Source organism: Labrus bergylta, chromosome 3, assembly GCF_963930695.1.
Source record: "Labrus bergylta chromosome 3, fLabBer1.1, whole genome shotgun sequence".
In the NCBI taxonomy this organism is placed as follows: domain Eukaryota; kingdom Metazoa; phylum Chordata; class Actinopteri; order Labriformes; family Labridae; genus Labrus; species Labrus bergylta.
In genome coordinates, this window is record NC_089197.1 from 5078209 (window position 1) to 5104404 (window position 26196).

Below are 26196 nucleotides of genomic sequence, written 5' to 3' on the forward strand. Positions count from 1 at the left end.
TTATAGAAAGAGTGTGAGGGGGCTTCCATCTTACTGCCAGCATCTTTTTGGCAGCATGCTGAAAGCCACAGCAGTCTTTGAGTTTTGTTAAAATTCTGCCCGGAGTCATCATTCAAAAGCATAATTTCAGGAGAGCAGGTAATTGGCAAATTAAAATTTTCAGTCAGGATTTCTGTAATTTGCATCCAAAACTTTTGAACAGGTGCACACTCCCACATAATATGTAGGAATGTCCCTATTTGGTTTAACTCACATAAGGAGCAGTGGGGGGAACTCAATATGCATTCTGTAATGCCGTATAGGTGTTAAATAAGTTTGTTAATTTATAATTTAGATTTTGTGATGAATGCGATGTATTTCTCCAAACATTTGCCCAGTTTATAGACGACTCAGAGCAGTCTTTGTTCCATTTTGATACAATTGCTAAGGGAGTTTGTATTTTTTCCAATAAGGTATTATAAATCAGGGAGACATGTCCTTTAGGTAGTCAAGTCAAGTCAGGTCAAGTCAAATTTATTGATAAAGCACATTTAAAAACAGCTACAGCTGACCAAAGTGCTGTACAATAAATTAAAAAAGAAAAAACAACTTCAGATCACATTGTCCACAAGAGAGAAATATATATATATGTATACATATATACAAATAAAAAGCAACAAAGGAACCTGAAAGAAATGATCTATTCAGGACCAGCGGACTCAAATGCTAAAATATAAAAGTATGTCTTGAGACAGGACTTAAAAGAGTCAACAGAGGGTGCAGACCTGATTGAATGAGGGAGGCTGTTCCACAGTTTAGTGGCTTTTACTGAAAATGCCCGATCTCCCTTTAGCTTGAGCCATGCGCAGGGAACAGCCAGGAGGCCCATGTCTGATGATCTCAGGCGCCTAGATAAGGTGTACGGCCTGAGGAGGTCGGTAATGTAAAGGGGGGCCAGGCCATTCAGGGCTTTAAAAACAAACAACACAATCTTAAAATCGATTCTGAATCTTATTGGGAGCCAATGAAGGGACGCTAGCACAGGACTGATATGCTCCCTCTTCTTGGTTCCAGTCAGCAGCTTTGCTGCAGCATTTTGGACCAGCTGCAGACAGGACAGGGACGACTGGCTTATCCCGGTATATAAAGAATTGCAGTAGTCAAGCCGGGATGAAATGAGTGCATGGGTTACTGTCTGTAAGTCACTGAATGAGAGGATAGGTTTTAGCTTGGAAATTGTACGGAGCTGAAAGAAACTGGATTTGACAACTAAATTTACTTGCCGATCAAATGTAAAGCCTGAGTCGAAGATAAAGCCAAGGTTCCTGGCGTGGGGCCTAATGTGGCTGTATAAGTGACCTAAGCTGTTGGAGACCCGTTTGATGATGTCGGGGGGGAACAGCTTCAGTTTTTGACTCATTTAATTATAGGAAGTTATGGGCCATAAAGTGTTTCATGTCTTCAAGGCATTGTATAAGAGAGGTGAGTTCTGCGAGATTGTTTGGTTTGACCGGTAGATAAAGCTGTATGTCATCTGCATAGAAGTGGTATGAGAGGTTGTGCTTCTGGATAATTTGACCCAATGGGAGCATGTATAGTGAAAATAGTAGAGGGCCTAGGATGGATCCCTGTGGTATCCCACAGCTCAGACCAGATTGGGAGGATGTGGCGTTGGTTAAGTTTACAGAGAAGGTTCTGTTGTTCAGGTATGATGTAAACCAAGTCAGGGCTGTGCCCCCAACACTAACCCAATGCTGCAGGTGATTAATTCAAATTGTGTGGTCGACAGTGTCGAATGCTGCAGTAAGGTCCAGTAAGATCAGGAAAGCACAGTTTCCAGAGTCCATTGTAAGCAGAAGGTCGTTGTGGATTTTGAGAAGTGCAGATTCTGTGCTATGGGCTGCTCTGAAACCTGATTGAAATGTGTCTAAAATACTATTATGACGAAGGTAGGGTAGCAATTTCTCCAGAATAACCTTTTCTAGCACCATAGAAAGGAAGGGTAGTTTTGAGATGGGTCTGTAGTTGGAAAGTGGTATGGGGTCCAGGTTGGGTTTTTTTTTAACAAGGGCTGCACTATAGCATATTTAAATGAGGGAGGAACAGCACCAGTTGACATAGAGCTGTTTATAATGGAGAGGATAAAAGGGCCGGTAACATCAAATGAATCTTTGAGGAGCTTGGTAGGTACTATGTCACTGGGGCAGGTGGCAGATTTCATTTTAAAAACCATCTCTTTGAGTGAGGTGATAGGCTCAAAACAGTTTAACTGGGCAGAGCAGTTGAAAGGCGGGGAGGCTGAGATGTGCCTGGTTGGGGCTGAGATATTTTTTCTAATACAAGCAACTTTTTCAGTGAAGAACTTTAAAAAGTCTTCTGCTCTACTAGGTGTCTTTGGATCCAGGAGGGGGGCAGGTGAGAGAGTTTATAATATTGAATAGGACTTTAGGATTATGGTAATGTTTTGAGATGATATCTGAGAAATGTTTTGCTCTCGCTGCCTTGACTGCAATTTGGTAGCTGATCAGCCGCTCTTTAAGGATATCATGTGAGATTTGAAGCTTATCTTGCTTCCACTTGTGTTCAGCTTGTCTGCAACTCCTCCTTATGGCTTTAGTGGATTCAGTAAGCCAATTCTGTGATTTAGGCTTTGTTTTTTTTTATCTTGAGAGGAGCAATATGGTTGAGAATTGAGGAGCAGGTGGCATTGAATAACTGAATGTGATCCTCAGTGCAGAGTTCAGTAGGAATATTTTCAACGGACAGAGTAGCTTGAGCAGATAAGAATGCAGCTGAGAATAAACTGGCAGTAGAAGAGAGTAACGCATGGGGAGGAGACCATTGGGTGACAGGTCAGAGAGAGACACATTAAAAATAATGGCACTGTGATCTGAAAGACAAGGGTTCATTATTTCAAAATTGTTAATAGGAAGACCACAAGACAAGACCAAGTCCAAAGTGTGGCCATGTTTATGAATGGGACCTGAGACATGCTGTGCAAAATTAAATGATTCAATTAGGTTTAAAAATTCACCAACAAGTGGTTTTGACGGACAACATACATGGATATTAAAATCACCAAGTATTAAAATTATTTCAAATGATGGCACAATTTGCAATAAAAGGTCTGCAAACTCAGTGATAAAATGTTTATCTGATTTTGGAGGACGATATATTAAGATGATAAGAAGAGGGTTTGCTGTACCCACTTTAATGAACTGAGCTTCAAAACTGGAAAAGGAACCCAGAGCAAGGCAATAACAATCAAACTTGTTTTTAAAAACTGCTGCCAGACCCCCACCCCGTCCGGAGGGTCGTGGCGTGTTAAAGAAGGAACATTCATTTGGAGAAAGCTCAATGAGTGGACTTACATCATTGGAGTTCAGCCAAATTTCAGTCACCAGAAAGAAATCTAGGCCCTGGGATGTGAAAAAGTCGTTAAGAATAAAAGTCTTATTTAGCACTGATCTGGCATTTATTAGAGCCAGTTTAATTGGGGCCGCATTACTGACGTGCGCTAGCGGCGTCCATGGCAGAGAGCGGAGGTTACTATAGTTTACACCGCTGCGACGTTCAGTGGCAGATCGGGATTTTGAGCCTCTGTGATATCGGAAAGACATTTTTACTGGAATATTGGAAGTGCTAGAAGCCTCGAAAGGTCCAAGTCCTGTAGTTGAATAAATTGTTGACATGGAGCTCTGCGGAAGGGGACAGGGACCCAGAGAATGTCACAGTCTTACGAGCCGGTCTTTTCCAGTCGTGCACGTAGAAGTAAAAGTTTCTTGAACAACAGGTGGCTGGTCAACTGGAATATTAGCAGCCCGTATGGCAGAACGTAGTTGTAAAAACAAAAAGAAAGTATTGGTTGATAATTTATACGTTTCTTTTAAATCCTGAAAGCTTCTTAATCCAGACGTACCCATGATGTCACCCAGACAATGTATTCCTGACTCAGACCAATGATTTGAAAAAAAATGTGTTCCTCCAGACCTCAGAGAACTGTTATAGAATAATGGTGTGCTGGCATGCCATTTAGTTTTCCACTTATATAACTTTTCAATTTTTCTCAGATTTTCAATTGCATAACTTATTATTTCACCATACTTACTTTTGCATTTACTAATTGAGAGCTGAGTAAACAAAATGTCTCTCAACGCAGCTGGAGCTACCAGGTCCCTCTCAATTTTGATCCATGGTATGGAAATATTGTCATTAAACCAATTTATAATGGGACAAAGGGAGAGTGCCTGAAAATACAATTTAAAGTTAGGGACTGAAAGTCCTCCTAACTCATTCTTTCTTTGTAAATTAGCAAGTTCTATTTTAGGACGTCTTCCTTTCCATAAAAATCTTGTGATGATGCTGTGTATTTTATCCCAATACTTTGAAGGAGGTGCTAGGGGTAACATGTAACTACAGAAATTTAACCCAGGAAGTACATTAATTTCAATTATTGAGATTCTGCCAGAGAGAAAAATAGGTAAGTTATGCCATCTCTCCATATCATTTTTAAGTATATTCTGAGTGCTGGCATAATTCTTATAAACAGTTTTGTTAAGGCACGGAACTATGTTTATTCCTAAGTATTTAAACTGAGAGACCACTGGTATATTGAAATGTGCACATTCGTCTCTACTAGTTTGATTTATAGGTAGAAGCGCAGACTTGGTCCAGTTTATTTTAAAACTAGAGACAAAACTATACTGTTCGAAGATACTAAGTATAGGTGGAAGTGAATTCTTTATATCAGAAAAAAATAAGAGGATGTCATCAACAAAGAGTGATATATGATGCTTGGTAGATTTAAGTATTATTGGTGTGATGTTTTGTGATATCCTAATAGACTGTGCCAGTGGCTCAAGTGACAAAATAAACAACATTGAAGAGATTGGATCACCTTGACGACTGCTTCGACTTATTTTGAAGGGAGAAGAACAAATATTGCCAGTGACTACACTTGCAGAGGGGTTTGCATATATTGTTTTAACCATGTTGATAAAATTAAAGCCAAAACTCATATGATTTAGTACACACCATAAAAAAGGCCATTCAAGACGGTCAAAAGCTTTTTCTGCATCAACTGACAGTCTGGCTGAAGATAAAAGATGATCAGAATGCTCTAGAATATGTAATATACGCCGTATGTTGTCAGCCGATAGACGCTTTTTGACAAATACGCTTTGGTCAGGATGTATCAATTTAGGCAAGTATTTCTCAAGATAAGTTGAGAGCACCTTAGAAAATAGTTTCACATCTGCATTTAATAAAGACAAAGGGCGGTAGCTGGCACAGTTACTGGGATCCTTGTCTTTTTTTAAGAGTAGTGTTACTAGGGCTGTATTTACATCTCTTCCAAAAGATCCTTTCTGGATCGAAGTATTAAACATGTCAAGCAGTAGGGGACCTAAGATACTCCAGAATTTCAAGTATACCTCAGGATGAATGCCATCAATTCCTGGTGATCTAGCCTAATTCAGTTTGGCTAAAGATTGTTCAAGTTCATCCAGAGACAACAAAGAATCTAACATGCAGGATTCCTCTGAAGAAAGAGAAGTCAGCTTAAGAGTCTTGAGATAATTATCTCTAGCCAATGGTGAAGAGTTGTTATCTGATGTATACAGCTGCCTGTAGTAGTCACAAAATCTTTGATTAATCAACTTAGGGTCATTTGATTTGATCCCATTCTCTAATGTTATTGCTGCTATATTTGTAAATTGATTTCCTGTTTTTAATTTATTAGCCAACAGGCGACTAGGACGATTGCGATAAAAAAGATGATTAACTCTAGTTCTATGCATGATAAATTTAGCTCTTTGTGTTAGTAAAGAATTTAACTCTAGCTTTACCTCTGTTAAAGTTTTTGCAGTTTCTTCAGAGTAATTAACTTCCTGATTATGCTCTTGAATGGAGAGTGATGTTTCTAAATCATACTGTATATCTTCTTTAACTGCTCCTTATTCAATTTTGAAGCAAATGAAATTGCATTATTTCTAATAAAACCCTTGACTGCATCCTTTTATACAGACTAGAACATTTACTTGGAATTACAGGGACTGCTTTAAGTTGGTTTGAATCCTACTTATCAGACCGATCTCAGTTTGTACATGTTAATGATAAGTCCTCTATGCACACCAAAGTTAGCCATGGAGTGCCACAAGGTTCAGTGCTTGGACCAATTCTCTTTACATTATATATGCTTCCTCTGGGAAATATTATGAGGAAACACTCCATACAGTTTCATTGTTATGCAGATGATACTCAGCTTTATGTATCAGTGAAGCCCAATGGCACCAGTCAGTTATGTAAGCTAGAAACGTGCCTTAAGGACGTTAGGACCTGGATGACCAGACATTTTTTGCTACTTAACTCAGACAAGACTGAAGTTATTGTGCTAGGCCTTAAAAACCTCAGAGAGACTTTTTCTAGTGATTTGACTGTCCTTAATGACATCAGCCTGGCATCTAGCACCACTGTTAGGAATCTAGGAGTTCTATTTGATCAAGATATGTCCTTTAGCTCTCACATCAGGCAAATTTCAAGAACAGCCTATTTTCACCTTCGTAATATATCTAAGATCAGGAATATCCTATTGCAAAATGATGCAGAAAAACTAGTTCATGCATTTGTTACCTCCAGGTTGGATTATTGTAATTCTCTTTTGTCAGGGTGCTCTGGGAAGTCCAGAACGCTGCAGCTCGTGTACTGACCAGAACTAGGAAAAGGGACCACATTACTCCTGTGTTGGCTTCTCTGCACTGGCTCCCTATACAGTCCAGAATAGAATTCAAGATCCTTCTTCTCACTTACAAAGCTCTAAATGGCCAGGCACCATCTTATCTTAAGGAGCTACTAGTGCCGTACTGCCCCTCGAGAACATTACAGTCCTAGAATGCAGGCCTGCTAGTGGTACCTACAGTCTCTAAGTGTACTATGGGAGGTAAAGCCTTCAGTTATCGGGCTCCTCTCCTCTGGAATCGTCTTCCAGCCGGAATCAAGGAGGCAGACACAGTCTGTATTTTTAAGAATAGACTTAAAACTTTCCTTTTTGATAAATCTTATAGTTAGGGCTGGTGCTGGTGTAGACCAGCTCCTAGTTATGCTGCTATAGGCTTAGACTACCGGGGGAACTGGCACCTTGAGCTCCTCTCTCTCTCTCTCTCTCTCTCTCTGTCTCTCTCTGTGCATATACAGTACATCATATTACTGCATGTATCTATCTGTAAATCTCAGTCACTAACCACCTACTTTCCTGGGAGCTCTTGAGCTCTCTTAGGCTCCTCGAGATTGTTGGTTGACGGCCTGCCAGAACAACCACTGTAACTTTTGCTGCTTTGCTAAAGTGCTCATGATGGATAGGCCAGATATTTGTAATATAGCATAAGTAAGGTCTTTTACCTGCTTTTTGTAACATAACAATAAGTAAGGTCTTTTACCTGCTTTTTGTAACATAACAATGAGTAAGGTCTTTTACTTGCTCTTTTGTAACATAACAATAAGTAAGGTCTTTTACCTGCTCTTTTGTAACATAACAATAAGTAAGGTCTTTTACCTGCTCTTTTGTAATGTTAACAGACAAAGAGTAAGGTATTCTATCTGCTTTTTGTAAAGTGTCTCAAGATAACACTTGTTATGAGTTGACGCTATACAAATAAAAATTGATTGATTGATTGATTGATTGATTGATCCCAGAGGAACCGAGCATCATTAACTGATTGTCTATTGGCCTTTAAAAATTCTAATAGTTCCAATTCAAATTGTTCACAGAAATCTTGATTTTGTAACAAAGTTAAATTAAATCGCCACCTAGTGGCTCTTTGGGGTAACAAAGAGATTAATAGCTTACATTTCTATGCATGATGGTCTGTCAGACTCGTGCTTTATCTCTATGTTTTGAACCCACGAAACAAGGGATGCTGATATGAATACGAAGTGTATCCTTGAAAAGGTTTTATGCCTATTTGAGTAAAAAGTAAATTCGTTAGATGTGGGATTGTGTACCCTCCACACATCACTCATTACCTTTTGTCTTTTAACATTACAAAAAGCAGGTAAAAGACCATACTCATTGCTATATTACTGTTATACGAGCAAGGTATGTCTGTCTGTGAAGGCTCAGTGCGCATGTGTGTGGGTGGGGGGAGCGAGTGAGGAGAGAGAGAGAACGAGGCGAGTGTGTGTGTGTTCGGCAGGTGTGTGCGAGAGGCACGTTATGATGCCAGTTCAAGCTCTGCGAGCCTAATAAACGGCCCGGTACCTCAAAATAACAAGCCGGACTCTCCGTGTCTGTTTATGCCTTGCTGCACCCCAATGAAGTCACGGGGGTTAGCCCCGAAGTTGAGGACTACAACTTCGGCCCTGGAGCAGACAAATAAGTCTCCCCTGTGCGCCCTGACCACGGTTGGAACGCGAAGCAGGAAGGTTAACATTACAAAGACCCGGCCTATCCATCGTGAGCACTTTAGCAAAGCAGCAAAAGTTGAGAAAAAAAGGAAAAAACGTCCTTTTTAAAAGGCAGAAATCTTCTGCTGGATCCCCGGCTCATGACGAAACAGCCTTCACAGGCCTAGACTGACTCCAAAAGCCCAGGGGCCACATTCATAAAGCCTCAGGGTAACTGAACCCCAGGGCCCGTATTCACAAACATTCTGAGAATCCTCTCAGAGAGCTCCTAACTTAGCTTAAAAATTCCTATCAAGGACTTTTAGCCTATGATTGATTTAGGAACATTCTTAGAGCATCTCTGAGCAAGGAATGGACAGAAACTTTTATCTTAGTGAGAATGCAGGATTGGGGCGTGCTGGTGGCGCAATGGTTAGGGCGCGCGTCCCATGTATTGAGACTGTCGTTCCCCGCTCTCTCTCCCTGGTTTCCGACTCTATCCACTGCCCTCTCTCTGCATTAAAGGCACGAAAAGCCCAAAAAATAAATCTTTAAAAAAGAGAATGCGGGATTGACCCCGTTGTTAGAATGACACATTTTTTCAGAAGCTGTGATTGGTTAATCCAAAAACAAAAGGAGAAATAAAGTCAAACATAGAATCTAGTCAGACATTGTGTTATTGTGAAAACTATGAAATTACAATCTGTGTGATAATTTGGAAGATGTACTTTAAAAGCCTACACAAAGTTTGAAATCAAATGTCCACTTGTGCAGCAGCTTCTTCACATGCTGATCATTACATCAGCAGGTAAAGGTTCTTAATTAGTGATTGGATGAACCTGTGGAGGTAACCACATGTAGAGAAACTCAACATGCATGTCTCACTTTGTACTGAATAAAGTCATAGATGGATTGAAATGTCTGCATGAATCATTTTTGTCTGTTGGGCTGACTTTGACTCAAAAAGATTATTCCTCATGTAGTGAGAACATTTCTCCATTTTCTCCTCAGCTTGAGAAACTCTTTACTACTCAAAACAGTTTGTCACCTTAGGAGCTCTTTTAAGGGCTAAGACACGTTGTAAAGAACTTTTATCTTTACAAGGAGCTAGTCCTAACTTTGAGGGGAAACTCTTAGAAAATGTCTCCATTCCGGATTTTCTAAGAATTTAGTCACTAGGAGTAAAGCCTGGCTCACACTGCAGGATCATCGGCCGATTTGAGCTCCGATTCTTCCTTCCCGACAATCGCAGGGTCGCTCCCGACTCGAGGCTGCTCGGACCCGATTATCTGCTCAGATTATCTTGTAGTGTGAGCGGTACAAAGATCCAATCTTAACGTCCCCGATCTGCCCGGTGATCGTCAGTGGACGCCCCGATTTATTTCAAACATGTTTGATAATTAGAATTTAAAATCTTGACGAGACGTCGTGAAAAGGGTCCAGCAGAAGTTGTGTGTGACTACAATATAATCACAAGAGACAAAGGAGGAGTGTAGTCATGGCAACCAGTTGCAGGATGCAACACAGCATTTTTTTTTTTTTTTTTTGGTTTTCGATACAGATCATCAGTGCAGCACTTTTCTGAAACTTGTATCCATATATCTACCATTGTATCTACTTTACTATATCATACAACAACTTCCACTTCATTCTCATTCACCAACCGTCGTCTGTTTGAGTTTTCAAATGAAACTTTATTTACAATTGTCAACGCTCCGTCCCGATTTCACTCATACAGTGTGAGCTCTCCGGCCGTGCCCGACAATCGGGTTGTACAGTGTGAGCACGTCAATCTCAAGGTCTGGTCGGGCGTCGTAAACGATTCAGTCGTACAGTGTGAGCTGACATGCCACCCGACTTTTATACTATCGGGGGAAAATCGCACAGTGTGAGCCAAGCTTAACTCTTAGTACCTAGGAGGCTTTGTGAATATGGCCCCAGATTTTCAGCTGTACTCAACTCACTGCTTGATGGACGTATACCCGTTTTATGGCGGTCGGCATATTATTGTATTCTGTTTTGCCTCCTTTTCGCTGTAGGTTACGCAATTGGTGAAGTAGTCTCAATGCATGCACCTGATTGGATAGACGCATGGCTAGTCCGGGAGGTTGCTGTATTCATTTACATAGAATAGATTTCAGGTCTATTCTTGTCCGGCAAAGATCCCATAATGCATCGCGCGACTGCCTCTCCAGGTCTTCATAGGAAATGAATGGAAAGCGTTGAAGTGCTGTCCATCGCTGGAACCAGTGGAGCCGTACCGTCACTCCTTCGCACAGTTATCAGCCGCAACATGATACAATGTTTGCCCCCCACACACACACACACAATACACTGAGTAAGTTTAGCTAGGGTATTTAATGGTGTTATATTTGTGCCTCATTTCTGAGCAATCAATGGGCACTTTTGAGCACAAAAAAATATACTAAGAGAAAAATCATAGTTTAAACAAACAAAAATCAATAGAGTGTTCATTAAATCAGTTTTAGTGCCCGAAACGATCCATATACACTAAGTGTGCTTTAACACTCTCTCTCCCTCAGTTTTCTTTGTGTGCACTGGTAGGCCACCGCCCACTCGCTCACATTTCTTCTCTCTCTCTTTCTCGACCTGCTCACTCTGACGCACTCAACTTTGCCAGTATGCTCGCTCAACATTGCATGCTGTAACAAATGTGCCACAAAATCAACCAATCGGGAGTCAGGAAAGCTCAATTATGATTTATATTGGCCCTCTTGGCCAGATCACCCTTGTGAAAGACATCTTGGGCTCATCGGGTTAATTACCTGGTTAAATAAAGGTTAAATGAAATAAATGATTCTTCTCCGATTAGATCGCTTATTGTTTGAATCATTCTCTGAACAGACAGGCAGTGTTATCAGAGATAACAGAAGGACTACAATACCTCTATCATGCTGTCCAGAGGGAAATAAGTGCCAGCTCTGTGCCAATTGTGGAACAGGAAACAGAGGCTGGTCCAGGATCTGGACACCCCAAAATCATCATAGGGAAAGACAAACTAAAGAATTCTCTGGAGACACATCTGCCAGTCTCCTGCATTGCAAAGCGCCTTGGTGTCTCAAGAAGAACAATTTACAGGAGAATGCACGAATTTGGCTTGTCTGTACGAGGATCATACAGCACAGTGACTGACCAAGAGCTGGATGATATTATCTCATTTGTTAAAGCTCAGATGCCAAATGCTGGGTATCAAATGGTACAAGGCCGTTTGGTTTCAATGGGTCTCCGAGTACAGCGGTGGAGAATGATGGCATCCATGCATCGTGTTGATGATGCAGGGATATTCTTACGGCTCATACAACTGGGGTGTTTAGTACAAAGAAGTTACTCTGTGCATGGCCCTCTCTCCTTGGTCCAAATTGAAACAAATCATATACTGACACAGGTACAGGAAATATAATTTTTCAATAAATGTACATGCAGAATGTTTGTGGAAGGAAGCATGTTAAAAGGAAAAAATCCAAATGAATCAAGAACAGCCTTCAGTATGTTGAAAATGTTCCCCCTTTTGAACAGGTACAATATTGTGATCTTTGGAGGGGTGAATGGTTACTCAAGGAAGGTAATTGATGTGTTGCCATTTCTTGTTGATAATGTCATCAATTTGCTCAGAGCTTATAATGAATTTAATTGATCACTACCGTAGGCAGATAATCAGCTGCCTGAAATGGACGTATAGTTTTATCATTGTAAATTTGAACAAAATGATTATCTTTTATTCTTTAGAAAAATATGAAGAAGTGGGGAATAGTAGTCGAGTATTTTAGCAGCGACTGAAAAAATGCCAAGAGTCTGAGTGAATAGACACAGTGGGAGTCCAATGTTACGCTGTGAACAGAAAAGTTTAATTGGCCAGCAGAGGTCAGTGTGGCATTCCTGTATGGATCACATGAATATCACATCTAATTTAAATGTCCACCAACAAAACACCTTTGAGGATCATTGAAATTCTTATGTTGTGCTGAGTTAAGTCTACTTGCCTTCCTAACAGTGGTTAATAATTCAGGTGCTGCTGGATGTCTGCTTGTGTATTTCAGATTATTTCAGATACCATTTATGTACGAGTCATATCTTGATCAACTAAAGTGTTAACTCAGTTGAAAAGTGTGGGTGTTCAGCACATGTAGCAGTAGTGTTTGACAAGTTTTATGATATAAATACAAAATGCTGTAAAAATAAATCTGTTGCAATGCCCTATTGGAATATGAAGAAACTGCCTGTATTTCCTTTCATATAAACACTCAGCTCTATGACCAGCTGAGTCGTATCCAAGACATTACATTTAAGTTCAATATATATCATGTTTCATTGCAGATATTGCATTTGGATGTTACAACAAATAAGAGAGCATCAACTGCTTTCTCATTCTTCTTGAGATCAGCTTTTTGTTTTTAAAAATTGTGAATTAAGAATTTTTAGTTTTTGGACAGTCAATTAGAAAATCATTGGACTTAGCTTTGTCTTGTAAATAAATTGTCTAATTTTCGTCTAATTTTATGTGCAAAACTTCAGACACTAAAATGACACAATCAAGACAATCTGATATTCTTATGTTTGTATTATTTTAGTCTTCAAGACAAAAATGAGCTATAGATATTGAACTATTGGTATCAATGTGATTGGAAAGAAATGACAGGAGACAGTCTGGCTTTAGACCGTCAATAACAACATTATCAAGAGCAGTGACTAAACTACTGTACATTCATCAAGGCAGGAGAGCAGCCCAAACTACATCTCAGAGCTTGTGACCAGATATCGTCATTTTATCAGAGGCCTAAAGACAGCTTGCACTGAGAAAAATAACTGTGCCCTGGCCAGATACCAGGGACTTCCTGAGTATAGCCGGAAACGAGGGCGGAAAGCGAACTGTTACCCATTTGAGATAAGTTGCTGAGGCTTTGCAGGCCGCTCTCTCCACAGAGTCTACACCCTGCTCAGTATGAGAGGGTAACTGAGGAGAACAGCCATCAGGACTGCAACGGGGGCAGCAGAGAAAGTCTCCAGGTGGCTGTGGATAGAAAGGGGGGATTCATGGCCTAATGCTGCTGGGACGCAAGTCGGGGGCTTGATCAACACCGGCTGGGTCGCCTGAGTGAGGACGCATGATGCTGCGAGATCCGAAACACCCAATGAACCCAGAAAGCATCACTGATTCGTAGGATGTGTCTTTTATTTACAGCAGCAAGATGGAATTAAATCTGACGGCAAACCAACTCCAAAACGAGTGTGTGCGTTATTTTTCGAGTGTGGTTATTTAGCTTGATTTGCATTTCTTGCCTGGATTTATGAACGTGTTAATAAGTTCACTTAAATTGTTATTTTTTTGTGGTTGTTTGAAATGGAGCATACATAAGGTTGGTTTAGATGGTGAATTACCTAAATAGGTAAAATTGTGATTATTTATAGTACTGCATTAGAAGACGGAAGCTTAGGGGTGGTCGTAAATGTTTCTAGAAACTGGCTCTATTATGCAGTGGCGTTTCCCCAAGTGATGGCACTGCGGTCCTGGTTGTGAGGTCTGCAGATCTCAGCGTGTTCTCCTGTAGTAAACAAAAGTTGCCACTAATACTACTGATGCTACTATGGCTACTGTCCTCCAACGAGAAATCCCAAGGATCACCCCCACCTGGAAAGGTACAGAGAGCAGGATTAGAGCTTTGGACCCTACTGACAGGTCAATATGTGAGAAATGAATTAAGCACAAGACTGACAGGTCCTTACAGACCATCCATCACTCACCCAGCCTCCCTGCTGTACGAGCCAGGTGTGGAGCTGCTCTCTGATGACCTGAAGAAACCAGCTGAAGATGATTTTGATGTTCTCTTCATGGTTGCTGGTTATTGCCTTTAAAACCAAAACAAATGAATATTACCAACCTACATGTTACACCTTTTCAATCCATGCTCATGACTCTTAACCAGTTGATTGACACTTTTGGCCACATTTGGCCAATTACGACCTTCCATTCACTGTTTCCAGCCTATATTAGCCAATGAGAGCATGAGTTGAAAGGAGGTGCGTGCCCCTATTCTGACGTATCTACAGTACAGCTAATCAATAATCAACCAATCTTCATTTGTATAGCACCAATTCAGAACAAACGTTATCTCAAGACACTTTACAAAAGAGCAGAAAAAAGATATTAATCTTTGTTATATCATCTACCAAGATCCAACATTGATCCATCGCCAGCCAATTGCAAGCAACTGTGCTGATGACTAATGTTCCTTGTAAAAGAGAAAATCAAAAGAAGATCAAAAGGTTCCCCTGTTTAAAATGAAATTGCTCATTGGGAGCTGAACACCTCTGTCCTTTTAGTTTCTTGTTCATAAAGGCTAATCAAATTAAGCCAATAAAAATTCTGAACACACACTCACACTGCTCCAGGACTAACCGGGCCTGAGCACGGTTACCTCTTGTACATGACGTCATCATACAACACATGCTGGGCTTTACGTGAATATGAAGCATGCTTAGTTTACAAGGAACCAGCGGTCGAATCCGCGTCTGCACATCAGAGAACAACAAAGAAAACATGACAGCTCCTTTACTGAATTTGTGTCTTATTTTGAGTCATGTTAGTCAGAAACAGCCAGAACACTCCGAGATTTCTCGATAATGAAGGCTGTCGACGTTGTGTACCGCCTTCATGCTTGTGCTCGTGCATGAACTGTAACATGCTGAAGCACATCTTTTTCATGGGTGCTAGGGCCAAGGGAGTGCGCTTGAGCACAAATCGGAGAGCTCACACTAGTTAAGAAAACTGGACTTTAGGGGTGAAGCGTGCTTAGGCACGGTATGGACTGCCTAGTGTGAGTGCGCTAACAGGGTACGTTTTAGGAAATCTGAGATTTAGGAGAATGATTTACGATATTTTGGGAATTGCTTTAAAAGTATAAATAAGATGATATTTATACTTATACAGGCTATGAGTCATAATTTATTTGGATAAAACAGACAAATCTACGTCAACTTAGACATTGAGCACCCCGACATGAATATGTGATGCTCTGTTGTGTTTGGGATTTGAAAAGTGTATCACCTTGTCGATGAGTCTGTAGGCCAGATGGAAGAGAGCCACCACACGACCCCAGTTGATGCCATCAGCAAAGATGTTTCTGGCCACCTTCATGAAGATACCCCGGGCACAGTTGCCTGGAACCCTGTTGATGAGTCTGACATGACAGCAAGAAAATACTTTAATGTCACAATGGATACATTTTAGTGCTGTTAACCGAAATTATTGTTTGGTTAGCAGCACAGTGTTGTTGTTTGCTAAAAATTAGTTGTGTTTCAACATGGAGTGCCGGGGAGACACGCTGTCTCCTGGATATTTGGGCAGAGGACCATATCAGAAAGCATCACATCATAAAACCGACGTTGTATCAAACACTCTTGCTGCTCAAACCTTTCTGCAAACGTTTATAACTGTATGAACCAAATCAATCCCAGGACAACGAGTGCAGCACGCAAGGTCTTTTTTGTCCAATGATTGAACGGTCTTTGCACACGTTGTTTTGTTTACAAATTTCAGGGCCTCTTGTGAAAAGTGCAATGTGGAAACGAACCGCACCAAACCAAAAAGAGAAACATCGTATTTGGTCCGGACCAAAGAAAGCGTTTGAGGCAGTCCATCTTCCAGACGACTACCTCATGCCTGAGCCGACGTTTCGTCAGTAGCAGCTTCAGGTGACATGCTCATCATCTTGTCATCTGTGGCCACTCGCGCACATGACGCGTGGGGGTTCCACATGATGGGAGGGAACGAGATTAAGCTTGTTACGGTAACGCACCAGATATACGATATAAAGAGATTGGGCACAAACCTCGAGTTCAGGTGAAGTCTAAAGTCGCTGAGAGGGCGTGTCAAAGTGAAGTCTCTAGGTTAAATCTTTGTGCAACTTAAGAGCGACTCAAGTTCAAGTCTCAAACTCGAGTCCCCATCTCTGGTGTGTATGAAAGTTAAAAACTTATTATTCAGGCTGCAGCCTTGATGGTATTAAACTGACTTGTGCAGAAAATAAAACATAAATGAAAGCGTAATTCTAAGCCATACGAAGCATTACTTTTATACCTTTAAGTATAACCAATTCAAGGCTTTAATATTTTAATTAGTGTCTGTTGTCGGATGATATCAGTGAAAAGCTCAAAGAAATGTTTCATATTAAAAATCTTAATCTATCACAGGCCTCTGCTGACTGATCTGATCCTAGCGTCTTTTTTTAACATGACGCTGCGCTTACTGTTGGAGCTCGGCGTTCCTGTTCAGCTCATCAGCGATCTTTAGCAGCTGTTCCACCATTTCTTTGACTTGTGGATCCTGTTGTTCACTCGACCTTCCTCCCAGATCCTCAGGCGACACGTGTCGACCGGGCTCCTCAGCCTTTATACGTTCAATCACATACCTAGGACCAGCGAAGAATCAAGTCACTGGGTCTCCCTCAGGCAAAATATCCAAAAGGTCAACCTTGAGTTTATATGAGCTGATTAGCCCATGAATAATAACTTTGTATAGGAAATCTGTGATTGAATCGTTTTTATTTGGATACTTTTTCAATGTGTGAGGATGAACTTACCCTCTGAGGAGCACTGCAGCCAGATCCACGATGGGGTCATCAATGACATCTGAAGAGAAGAAAAGATTGATAATAGCGTACAGTTAGTTTAGAAACGTTTGAAAACTTATTTATACAAAAGTATTCATATAAACTCTTCACTTAGGCATATCTCTACTACAATGATGCAGACCATGTATGAAATGAAGAAAACCATATCGGTGTTGACTTGAGCTGTTCCAAAAACAAGAGGAGAGACATAGGGCTGTGTCTTGCGAGAAGTATGTACCGTTTGACTACTGCAGTCAGCAGCACTTATACTATGAAGATACGTAGCCCGTCTCTGTAGTGTTTGATGGACTGTTTGATGGACTGGATGAAGCTAAGAGGAGAAAAGGTGAGCGTGATTGAACAAGAAGCCGGACCAGAGGAATTATTGAATGCTGCGGACTGGTGAATAAAAAATTTAAAAAATTCTCGTTTGAAACTGTGTATCATAGTTACAGAGTTGTTTCACCAAACACCCATTAAATCTGTCTCGACAGGTAGCTGACGTTATCATATAACAACCAGAATAGCAGAATAACGTTAGTGTCCCCTGATGAGTAAGCAACGCATGCTAACGTTTTTCTGGCAGACTTTGACTGATGCAGGGCGAGAAAAGTTGTCGACCTGTTAGCAAAGTTTAGCCCGTAGAATGATCACATGGACAACAAATTGTCCCGGGTTCAGGTCCTGTTGCTACTTATCTGAGCAGCCTTTGGGGCTACAACGGAGGATTAGGCCACATTAAAGAAAATAAAATCTTAATTTACAAGATTAATCTCTTAGATTTACGAGAATAAAGTCGTAATTTTACAAGATTAATTTGCAAATTTACGAGTTCGAGACCAGCATGCGCGAAAGTGACGAAAGGAGAAACCTTAACGCCTTTAAAGAATAAAAGAATAAAGTTGTTATTGTAGTCTATATCAGATGAGCAGCAGCGTCCTGTTCTCAAATGACAAAAGTGGAGCATCTTGTTATACTTCAGTAAAGGTTTCACTAATAAGGAAAGGCTACTTCCCTGTGTAGTCGGTAAAAACAGTTTGTTCAAGAGAAGTTTTCACTTGGACTTGCGAGACCTTGTTTATCTGTAAAATGATGAACATGACACAAGCTGTCTCTGCACATGAGACACTTTAACGAGGCAGACCGATAACAGACACAAATAGTTGTGTTGGGGCTTTACTTATGCAGATATGAAGCTACACACACCTTTGGCACATCATCATCTTAGCATTGTATTTAAAATATCAGCACCCTGAAAAGATACTGAAAGAAACTGAAGAAAGAACCACACTGACTTGGAGGAAGTTGTCTGCAGAGGAAAATAGAGTTCTACTTTCATCATTTTCACGCAGGCTTGTCTCAAACTCTTTAATATACAAGATTATTCTCGTACATTTAGGACTTTATTCTCGTAAATTTAAAGGGGTCATATTATGCTTTTCTGGTTTTATGAATCCAAGATGGTTGCGCACACGCATGCTGCGGCTCACGGCTCTCCCTTTTTGTGCTATTTTCTGTGTTTTTCGTTTGTGTTTTATGTGATTACTTGTGCAAATTGCTGTTATAGCCGCCAGGACTTACTCGACATTGGTTTTCGGCACAAGTTACCTATCACAGGCGACTTTCAACGCACTCACAATATACCCGACGACGTCGCGAGACCACCGGGCTCTCCGTGGATTGTTATCGGGTCCAGCAGGCGGCGGAGACGGCGGAGGGAGAGAAAGCAGAAGCGAGGATGTCGGTCAGGCCTTCTGGTGAAACTCAGGACACACCCACACCAGCCTCCTCTGTCCAGTATGTTCCTCACAAACGCGAGATCAATTGCTCACAAGATGGACGAGCTGGAACTACAAATGGCTAGGAATCGCTATGTTCGTAACTGCTGTGTTATGATTATAACTGCGGATATGATGATCACCCGCGGATCCTAGACGCTGCAGTACAGCTAGCAGGCCGCACTCTCCACTGCTGGGACAGAAACAAAGACTCCGGTAAGAGCAGAGGAGGGGGTCTCTGCATTTACGTACAGAACGACTGGTCCAACAAAATCATAATCATAGATAAATACTGTTCCCTGGACATAGAATCCATGTCAGTTAAATGCAGACCATTTTTCTTACCCAGAGAGCTAACAGTAGTGATAGTTACAGCTGTATATATACCTCTGGATGCTAATGTTAGCACAGCTCTCTCCACCCTGCTAAACACAGTAAACACACAGCTGCGCGCTCACCCCGATGGAGTTCACATTATAGCTGGGGATTTTAATCAGGCAAACCTTAAAACGGTTTCAGCACGTTAAGTGTCCAACCAGGGGTGCAAACACACTTGATCATGTTTACTCTAACATCAAGCACGCATACAGAGCCATACCTCTCCCTCACCCAGGCCAGTCAGACCACCTCTCTCTGCTCCTTACCCCGGCATACACCCCTCTCAGGAGGAGAACTACACCCCTTACAAAGACTGTAACAACTTGGCCTGAGGATGCACTTTCTCAGCTACAGGACTGCTTTGCTAACACCCAGTGGGATGTATTTGAACATCAGGACCTGACAGAACACACAGAAACACAACTGACCTACATCAAGTACTGCATTGAAAATGTCACTGTTGAAAAAAGCATCCGGGTTTTTCCCAACCAGAAACCCTGGATGACCAGCCAGGTCCGAATGCTGCTTAGAAACAGCAACTCTGCCTTCAGGTCAGGTGATAGAGCGCTGTACAGTGCTTCTAGAGCCGACCTGAAGAGAGGAATCAAGGATGCTAAGTCGGCCTACAGGAGGAGGCTAGAGGACCACCTCTCTGACAACAACCCACAACAGGTGTGGCAAGGCATACAACAAATCACACACTTCAGGGGCTGCAACATCACAGCTGGAAACTCAGACGCCTTGCTGGCAGAGGAGCTGAACTGCTTCTTCTTAAGGTTTGAGAAAACTGAGCTCCACACAGCCACACCACCTCAGCCTCCACCAGCACATAGCACCGTCACACTCACTGTACAGGAGCACGAAGTGAGACGGGTGCTAAGAGCAATAAACCCCAGGAAGGCAGCTGGCCCAGACGGAGTACCAGGGAAGGTGCTCAAAGCCTGTGCAGGCCAGCTCTCACAAGTCTTCACCTGCATCTTCAACCTCTCCCTGTCACAAGCCACCATTCCATCCTGCCTGAAATCAGCCACAATCATACCCATGCCCAAGAAATCAACCACAGACAGCCTCAACGACTACCATCCAGTTGCTCTGACACCGGTCATCATGAAGTGCTTTGAGAGGCTGGTTTTAAACCACATCAAAGCCAGCCTTCCTCAGACCTTCGACCCACACCAGTTTGCTTATAGAGCAAACAGATCCACAGAGGACGCCATAGCCATAGCTCTCCACACTGCGCTGAGCCACCTGGAACACCAGGGGAGCTATGTAAGGCTACTTTTCATTGACTACAGCTCAGCCTTCAACACAATCATCCCGGACATTCTGGTTAAAAAACTGTCGGACTTAGGCCTCCACTCACACACCTGCTCATGGATTAAAGACTTTCTCACAAACCGTCCCCAGACTGTTAAACTTGGCCCCCACGTCTCCTCCACCCGCACACTCAGCACCGGCTCTCCACAGGGGTGTGTGCTGAGCCCACTACTGTACTCCCTCTACACATACAACTGTAGCCCAACCCACCCCGGTAACACCATTGTCAAGTTCGCAGACGATACCACTGTGGTTGGACTAATCTCAGGGGGAGACGAGTCAGCATACAGGGATGAGATCCTGAAGTTGACAACGTGGTGTTCAGTAAACAACCTGGCACTGAACACCACAAAAACAAAGGAAATCATCTTCGACTTCAGGAAGCACCGTGCAGACCCAGCTCCCCTCCACATCAACGGTGTCTGTGTAGAGAGGGTCCAAACCTTTAAGTTCCTGGGCACCCTCATCTCTGCTGACCTCTCCTGGACTCCCAACATCTCTGAGATCACCAAGAAGGCACAGCAGCGCATGCACTTCCTGAGAGTGCTCAGGAAGAACAACCTGAATGAGAAGCTGCTGGTGAACTTCTACCGCTCTTCCATCGAGAGGCTGCTGCTGTACTGCATCACAGTGTGGTACGCCAGCTGTACTGAAGCAGACAGAAAGGGGCTTCAGAGAGTAATAAACACAGCACAAAAGATCATCGGCTGCACACTCCCCTCACTTAAGGGGACATTTATAACTCCCGCTGCCTGAACAGAGCAAAAAACATTGTAAAGGACAGCTCACACCCCGGCTTTCATCTGTTCGACATGTTGCCCTCTGGCAGACGCTACAGGTCTGTCAGAGCACGGACAAACAGACTCAAGGACAGCTTCTTCCCCAGAGCCATAACCACACTGAACCTGGACATGCGTTGACCGTCCCACCCTCACCACACATACTGTGCAATATTTATTTTATATTTCTGCAATATTTTACATTTCATACTGTGCAATATTTATTTTATATTTCTGCAATAATTTTACATTTCATACTGTGCAATATTTATTTTATATTTCTGCAATATTTTACATTTCATACTGTGCAATATTTATTTTATATTTCTGCAATATTTTACATTTCATACTGTGCAATATTTTTTTATATTTCTGCAATATCTTACATTTCATACTGTGCAATATTTTTTTATATTTCTGCAATATTTTACATCTCATACTGTGCAATATTTATTTTATTTTTCTGCAATATCTTACATTTCATACTGTGCAATATTTATTTTATATTTCTGCAATATTTTACATCTCATACTGTGCAATATTTATTTATATTTCTGCAATATTTACATTTCATACTGTGCAATATTTATTTTATATTTCTGCAATATTTTACATCTCATACTGTGCAATATTTATTTTATATTTCTGCAATATTTTACATCTCATACTGTGCAATATTTATTTATATTTCTGCAATATTTACATTTCATACTGTGCAATATTTATTTTGTATTTCTGCAATATCTATTTATATTCTGTTATGCTACTACCTATAAATAACTCCTACCATACTTTGCCCATTTTACCTGAATGAGAGTTCCTTTTTTTTTTTCTTCTTCTTTTACTGTTTTTAGCTGTGGATGCTTGTATGTGTGTGCACTTTAAGGTGAATCCAAATAATTTTGTTGTACAATTGTATAATGACAATAAAGACATTCTATTCTATTCTATTTATCTGCTCTTTGGTGTGTTTTCCATGTGTCCTGTGCATGTTCAGGCACATCTATGTGCAAAAATTCAAAGTCCGTGGAAACGCAGCTTCTCCTCCGTCCTCCTGTTAGCTGTAGCATTAGCCGCATGTAACGCTCGGTTCTAGCCCCCCTCGAAAAAAAATTGCCAGTGTGACATCTTGTCAGTGTGATATCACTGATCTAAGCCCATTGGCTCGTTGCGGCAAGCCCTGCAGCTCATGTTGCAGTCCAATTAACTTCTGTAGCACGCCCACAATATGCCGTAGCCTGCGGTTGCACAGTAGTGCTAAGGTGCTAATGTTTATGCTCCCCTCGGAGCCAAAGTGGCTGCATTCCCAATATGGTAAAAGGGGCGTGACATTTCTGAGAACTGTGCTGAGTGACTGACCAATTATGGCAGAGCCGACAGGCCGACCAATCAGATCAGACTTGGCACACGTGGGGACTCTGAACGTGGGCACTTCAGAGCCTTAGAGAGAGAGTCAGAAGCGAGCCGGTGCATGGAGCGACAGCTCATGAAAACAGACACTTTTTTCAAACTTAAGCTATTGTAAACATACTTTAGTAGGTACATAGATTAAATATATGAACTCCAAAAAGGAACTAATATGACCTCTTTAACGTGGCCCTAATTCTCTGTGTATGGGGCTAACGTTCTCGCAGGTCAAAAGTTTTGCCCTCATGTTGCTGTTGAAACTAACTATACATACTCTGTACAGTTGTATCAACTAGCATACTGACTTCAAACTTTATACCAGCTTTCTAAAAAGGCGATCAGCATGATCTCCAGAGAGGGACAAATGCAACCTCCATCCCTGCCACAGTCCAGTCTTACATAGTCAGACAGGGGACAGGTATGTTTTCAAGGAGTAACATTATCTAATCCTTTACTGTCATTGAATGGTAAAATGTAATATTCTACTTTTCAGGATTCAGGAAAGATGTGTATGCTGCCTGACGTGTTCAGCCACTGAATGAGGAAGATGAGGAGGCTGATGTCTTAGAATATAGGTAAGTTTGACTTACATCTTGAACGCGCAAACACATTGTTGTGTTGACTGAATAGTAAGAATCTAATTGTATGTCTTTCTATACTCTGGTTGCAGCATGCACTCCCTGGATGAGGAGGAGGAGGCTCATGACTTGAGAAACAGCATGTAGGTGCATTATTTCACTGACCTGTCATTCCGGTCTATCGTGTTTATGTTTGTTTCTTTGCAGTATTGATGGGGAGGATCTTGTTCAGAAGTGCTGTGGAGATGGTGTGGGCAGCTCTGAAGAAGAATTCCTTCCACTTCTTCAGTTACACTATGTTTAATTTACTGGTTGCATATCTAAGAGAAAGCTGATGTCTACATGTAAATATAATGGAAGATCATTTGTATACACAACTTTTCTGTGACCTAGTCCATAAATATAAAAAATTTAATTGGAAACAGGGTTTAAAAAAAATGATGTGATCACATGAGCATGTTAGCATCACTGCAGAAATGTTCTCTCTGCTAAGTTCACATTTGATCTAGCCCCTGTTACAAAGTTCATCATCTTCAGGTATGACTCTAGTCATGCAAATGCTTGTATTCATAATGATTTTTATACAAACACATTTTGACTTTTTCACATCAACAATGGCTAAATCATTATTATCTAGGACCATTACCAAATGTATTTAAAATGACACACTTTATATTTTGACTCTTTCTATCTCTCCAGCTGATTTTCAAGCTGAGGACTCTGCTCACCTTTATGTTATTAGGTGCAGTATGAAGAGGAAGTGAGAAGTATGTCACTAACAGAGCAGGTTGTTTTCTGTCTGCCTTTTCTACCCAACTTCAGATTTGGAGAACTTCCAAAAGCACACCCTTATGTATGCATAGAAGCAGTTTGGTCACACCTGTATACAGAACATTGACTTTCCACCAGAACCGCCGACTTCCTGCTAGAAACCGTGATGGACACAAGATGTAAGTATTTAGTAGTACAGTTGTCTAACACCCAAATGTATTGTTGCTGTTACCTAAACAGTTCTGAAAATATAAAACCACTCTAATACCAAATAATATTATTGTCCAAGGTCCTGAAGTGGCTGCAATAAAAAATCAAAGAGCTGGAGTGTGAACGCCTTGAAAGAGACGAGACTATGGCCATTGATGCAAAAGAGAATTCAAAGCTGAACGGACCCTCCTACATATCAGATTTTAGTGCTGATGATCCACTGGCACCAACCACAGCTGAACTTTACTCACATTTCACAGGGAGAAGCTGCTCCTAAACTTTCTGCATGCCTGTATCTACAGCTGTGTAGCTAACAAAGCTCCAGGATAGTGTAGACCCCCCACACACTTTTGAAAGTTGTGTTCATATTGGAGAATAAGAGCTGCACAGCTGGACTGTAGAGCAGACATGGCTTCACATACCTTCCCCTCCCACTGCGCCCATTAGCTCCTGGCCTTCTCTCTTCTCCTCTTCTCGTCCGTCAGCCATGGCTCCAAACTTTCTGTCAGCTCGGGGGAAGTGAGAGGCATCCTCTGGAGTTGAAGCTGAGCTGAATAAATAAAACCAATGCGGAAATGCAAAAGAATGCAGTTCCCCGAGTGTCAATTTGCAGATAGTATAGCGTCAACTCATAACAAGTGTTATCCCGAGACACTTTACAAAAAGCAGGTAAAAGACCTTACTTATTGTTATGTTACAAAAAGCAGGTAAAAGACCTTACTTATTGTTATGTTACAAAAAGCAGGTAAAAGACCTTACTCATTGTTACATTACTTGTAAAAAAAGGCCTGTTCAAGTTAGTATTTGTTCTGCATTTCCCGTTTCTGAGTGCACCTGAATGTGTTGCTTTTTGTCTGAGCGCCCCTGAACGCAGCATGCACAGCACACCTCTGACACGTGCCCAGACAAGATTTGGATTCAACTAGAAGGACTGGTGTATTTCTGACCGACTTTTATTATTACTCTGTGCGTCCGTGAGATAAGTGAGTTGAGTGTTGCTGGAAATGAATGTCTTTTGTATTGTTCATAGCAACTTTGCCTGTTCAATTTCTAAGTACTGATGTTATTTTTCTACTTTAAATACATACTAATTGCTGCTAATTGATAACAGTAGCATAGCTTGTTACGCTGCAAAAGTGCATTGGTTGCTAAGTGTTTTCAGCAGTCTGTATTCTGGAATGTTCTATGTAAATCACATTCCTAATTGTCTTTCTTTTATTTCTTTAATCATAGAACCACACACAAATACACATAGGTTCAATTATTTCAAGGAAAGGAAAGGCCTCAAACTCATGCCTTGTACTGTTCACCTGAAATTTATATAAATGACCGGATCCTCCATCTTTCTTCCTCACACACACCTTTGCATCAAAAATAGTGTCCTGACCCGACACCCTGAGGTGATTGCTGCCACCCTTTATTGGATCCTTAATACCTCTCATACATTACTGTTATACGAGCTGGGTATGTGTGTCTGTGACTGCTGTCAAACCAGCCGCTCCTCCAGTTTACCTGGTGAAGTGAGCCGACCCTAAATCTGAAGTGCTCACGTATTCTGATCTTTATGGTAAATGCTCCGGACTGCAGAGCGAGCAGGAGGAACAGACAGAGAGAGCGAGTCTGTTATTAATCTCCTTTTCCAGGCAAAAGTGATAAATGCCGAAGTCTTACCATAAAACTGGCTATGAAATACACGTGTATGAAACGGGAGTAAACAAAATACTGTTCAGGGAAAAGCTTCTGAGGTCGGTGAAATTAGTTTGAGAATGATACTGCGAGTCTGCAGTAACTTCCGTTTTTTAAAATAAGGTGTTTTCCTTGGAAAAAAATAGAAAAATATATGTTCTTACATTTAAGTAGACAATGATTCTGATATGGTTGGACTTGGTACTTCCTAGACCACTTGCACAGGTACTATGAAGTACTTTTACTGTGTGCTTTTTGAGAAATCCACTGTCAAAGTCCTTAATAAATCACTGTAATGAGTCTTTTT

General features: G+C 41.3%; 1 protein-coding gene across 1 annotated transcript; it reads right to left on the reverse strand.

Annotated features, from left to right (window-relative positions):
* Positions 1 to 9859: 9859 nt before the first annotated feature.
* Positions 9860 to 24780, reverse strand: LOC109998906 (apoptosis regulator BAX-like). The gene is made up of 6 exons (XM_065952515.1): positions 24626 to 24780; positions 16956 to 17004; positions 16623 to 16784; positions 15422 to 15554; positions 14119 to 14223; positions 9860 to 14005 (listed from the first exon to the last, which is right to left on the reverse strand). The coding sequence occupies exons 1-6, from the start codon at positions 24690 to 24692 to the stop codon at positions 13907 to 13909; spliced, it is 615 nt and encodes a 204-aa protein (XP_065808587.1). The 5' UTR covers positions 24693 to 24780; the 3' UTR covers positions 9860 to 13906.
* Positions 24781 to 26196: the final 1416 nt, after the last annotated feature.

Excerpts from the sequence above, each read along its gene's own strand:
- LOC109998906 (XM_065952515.1), bottom strand. The coding sequence starts at position 24,692 with ATGGCTGACGGACGAGAAGAGGAGAAGAGAGAAGGCCAGGAGCTAATG. Across the intron at positions 17,005-24,625 it reads GGGCGCAGTGGGAGGGGAAG|ATGTCATTGATGACCCCATC; the intron begins GTATGTGAAGCC and ends TCTTCTCTTCAG. Across the intron at positions 14,224-15,421 it reads CCTACAGACTCATCGACAAG|GCAATAACCAGCAACCATGA; the intron begins GTGATACACTTT and ends TTGGTTTTAAAG.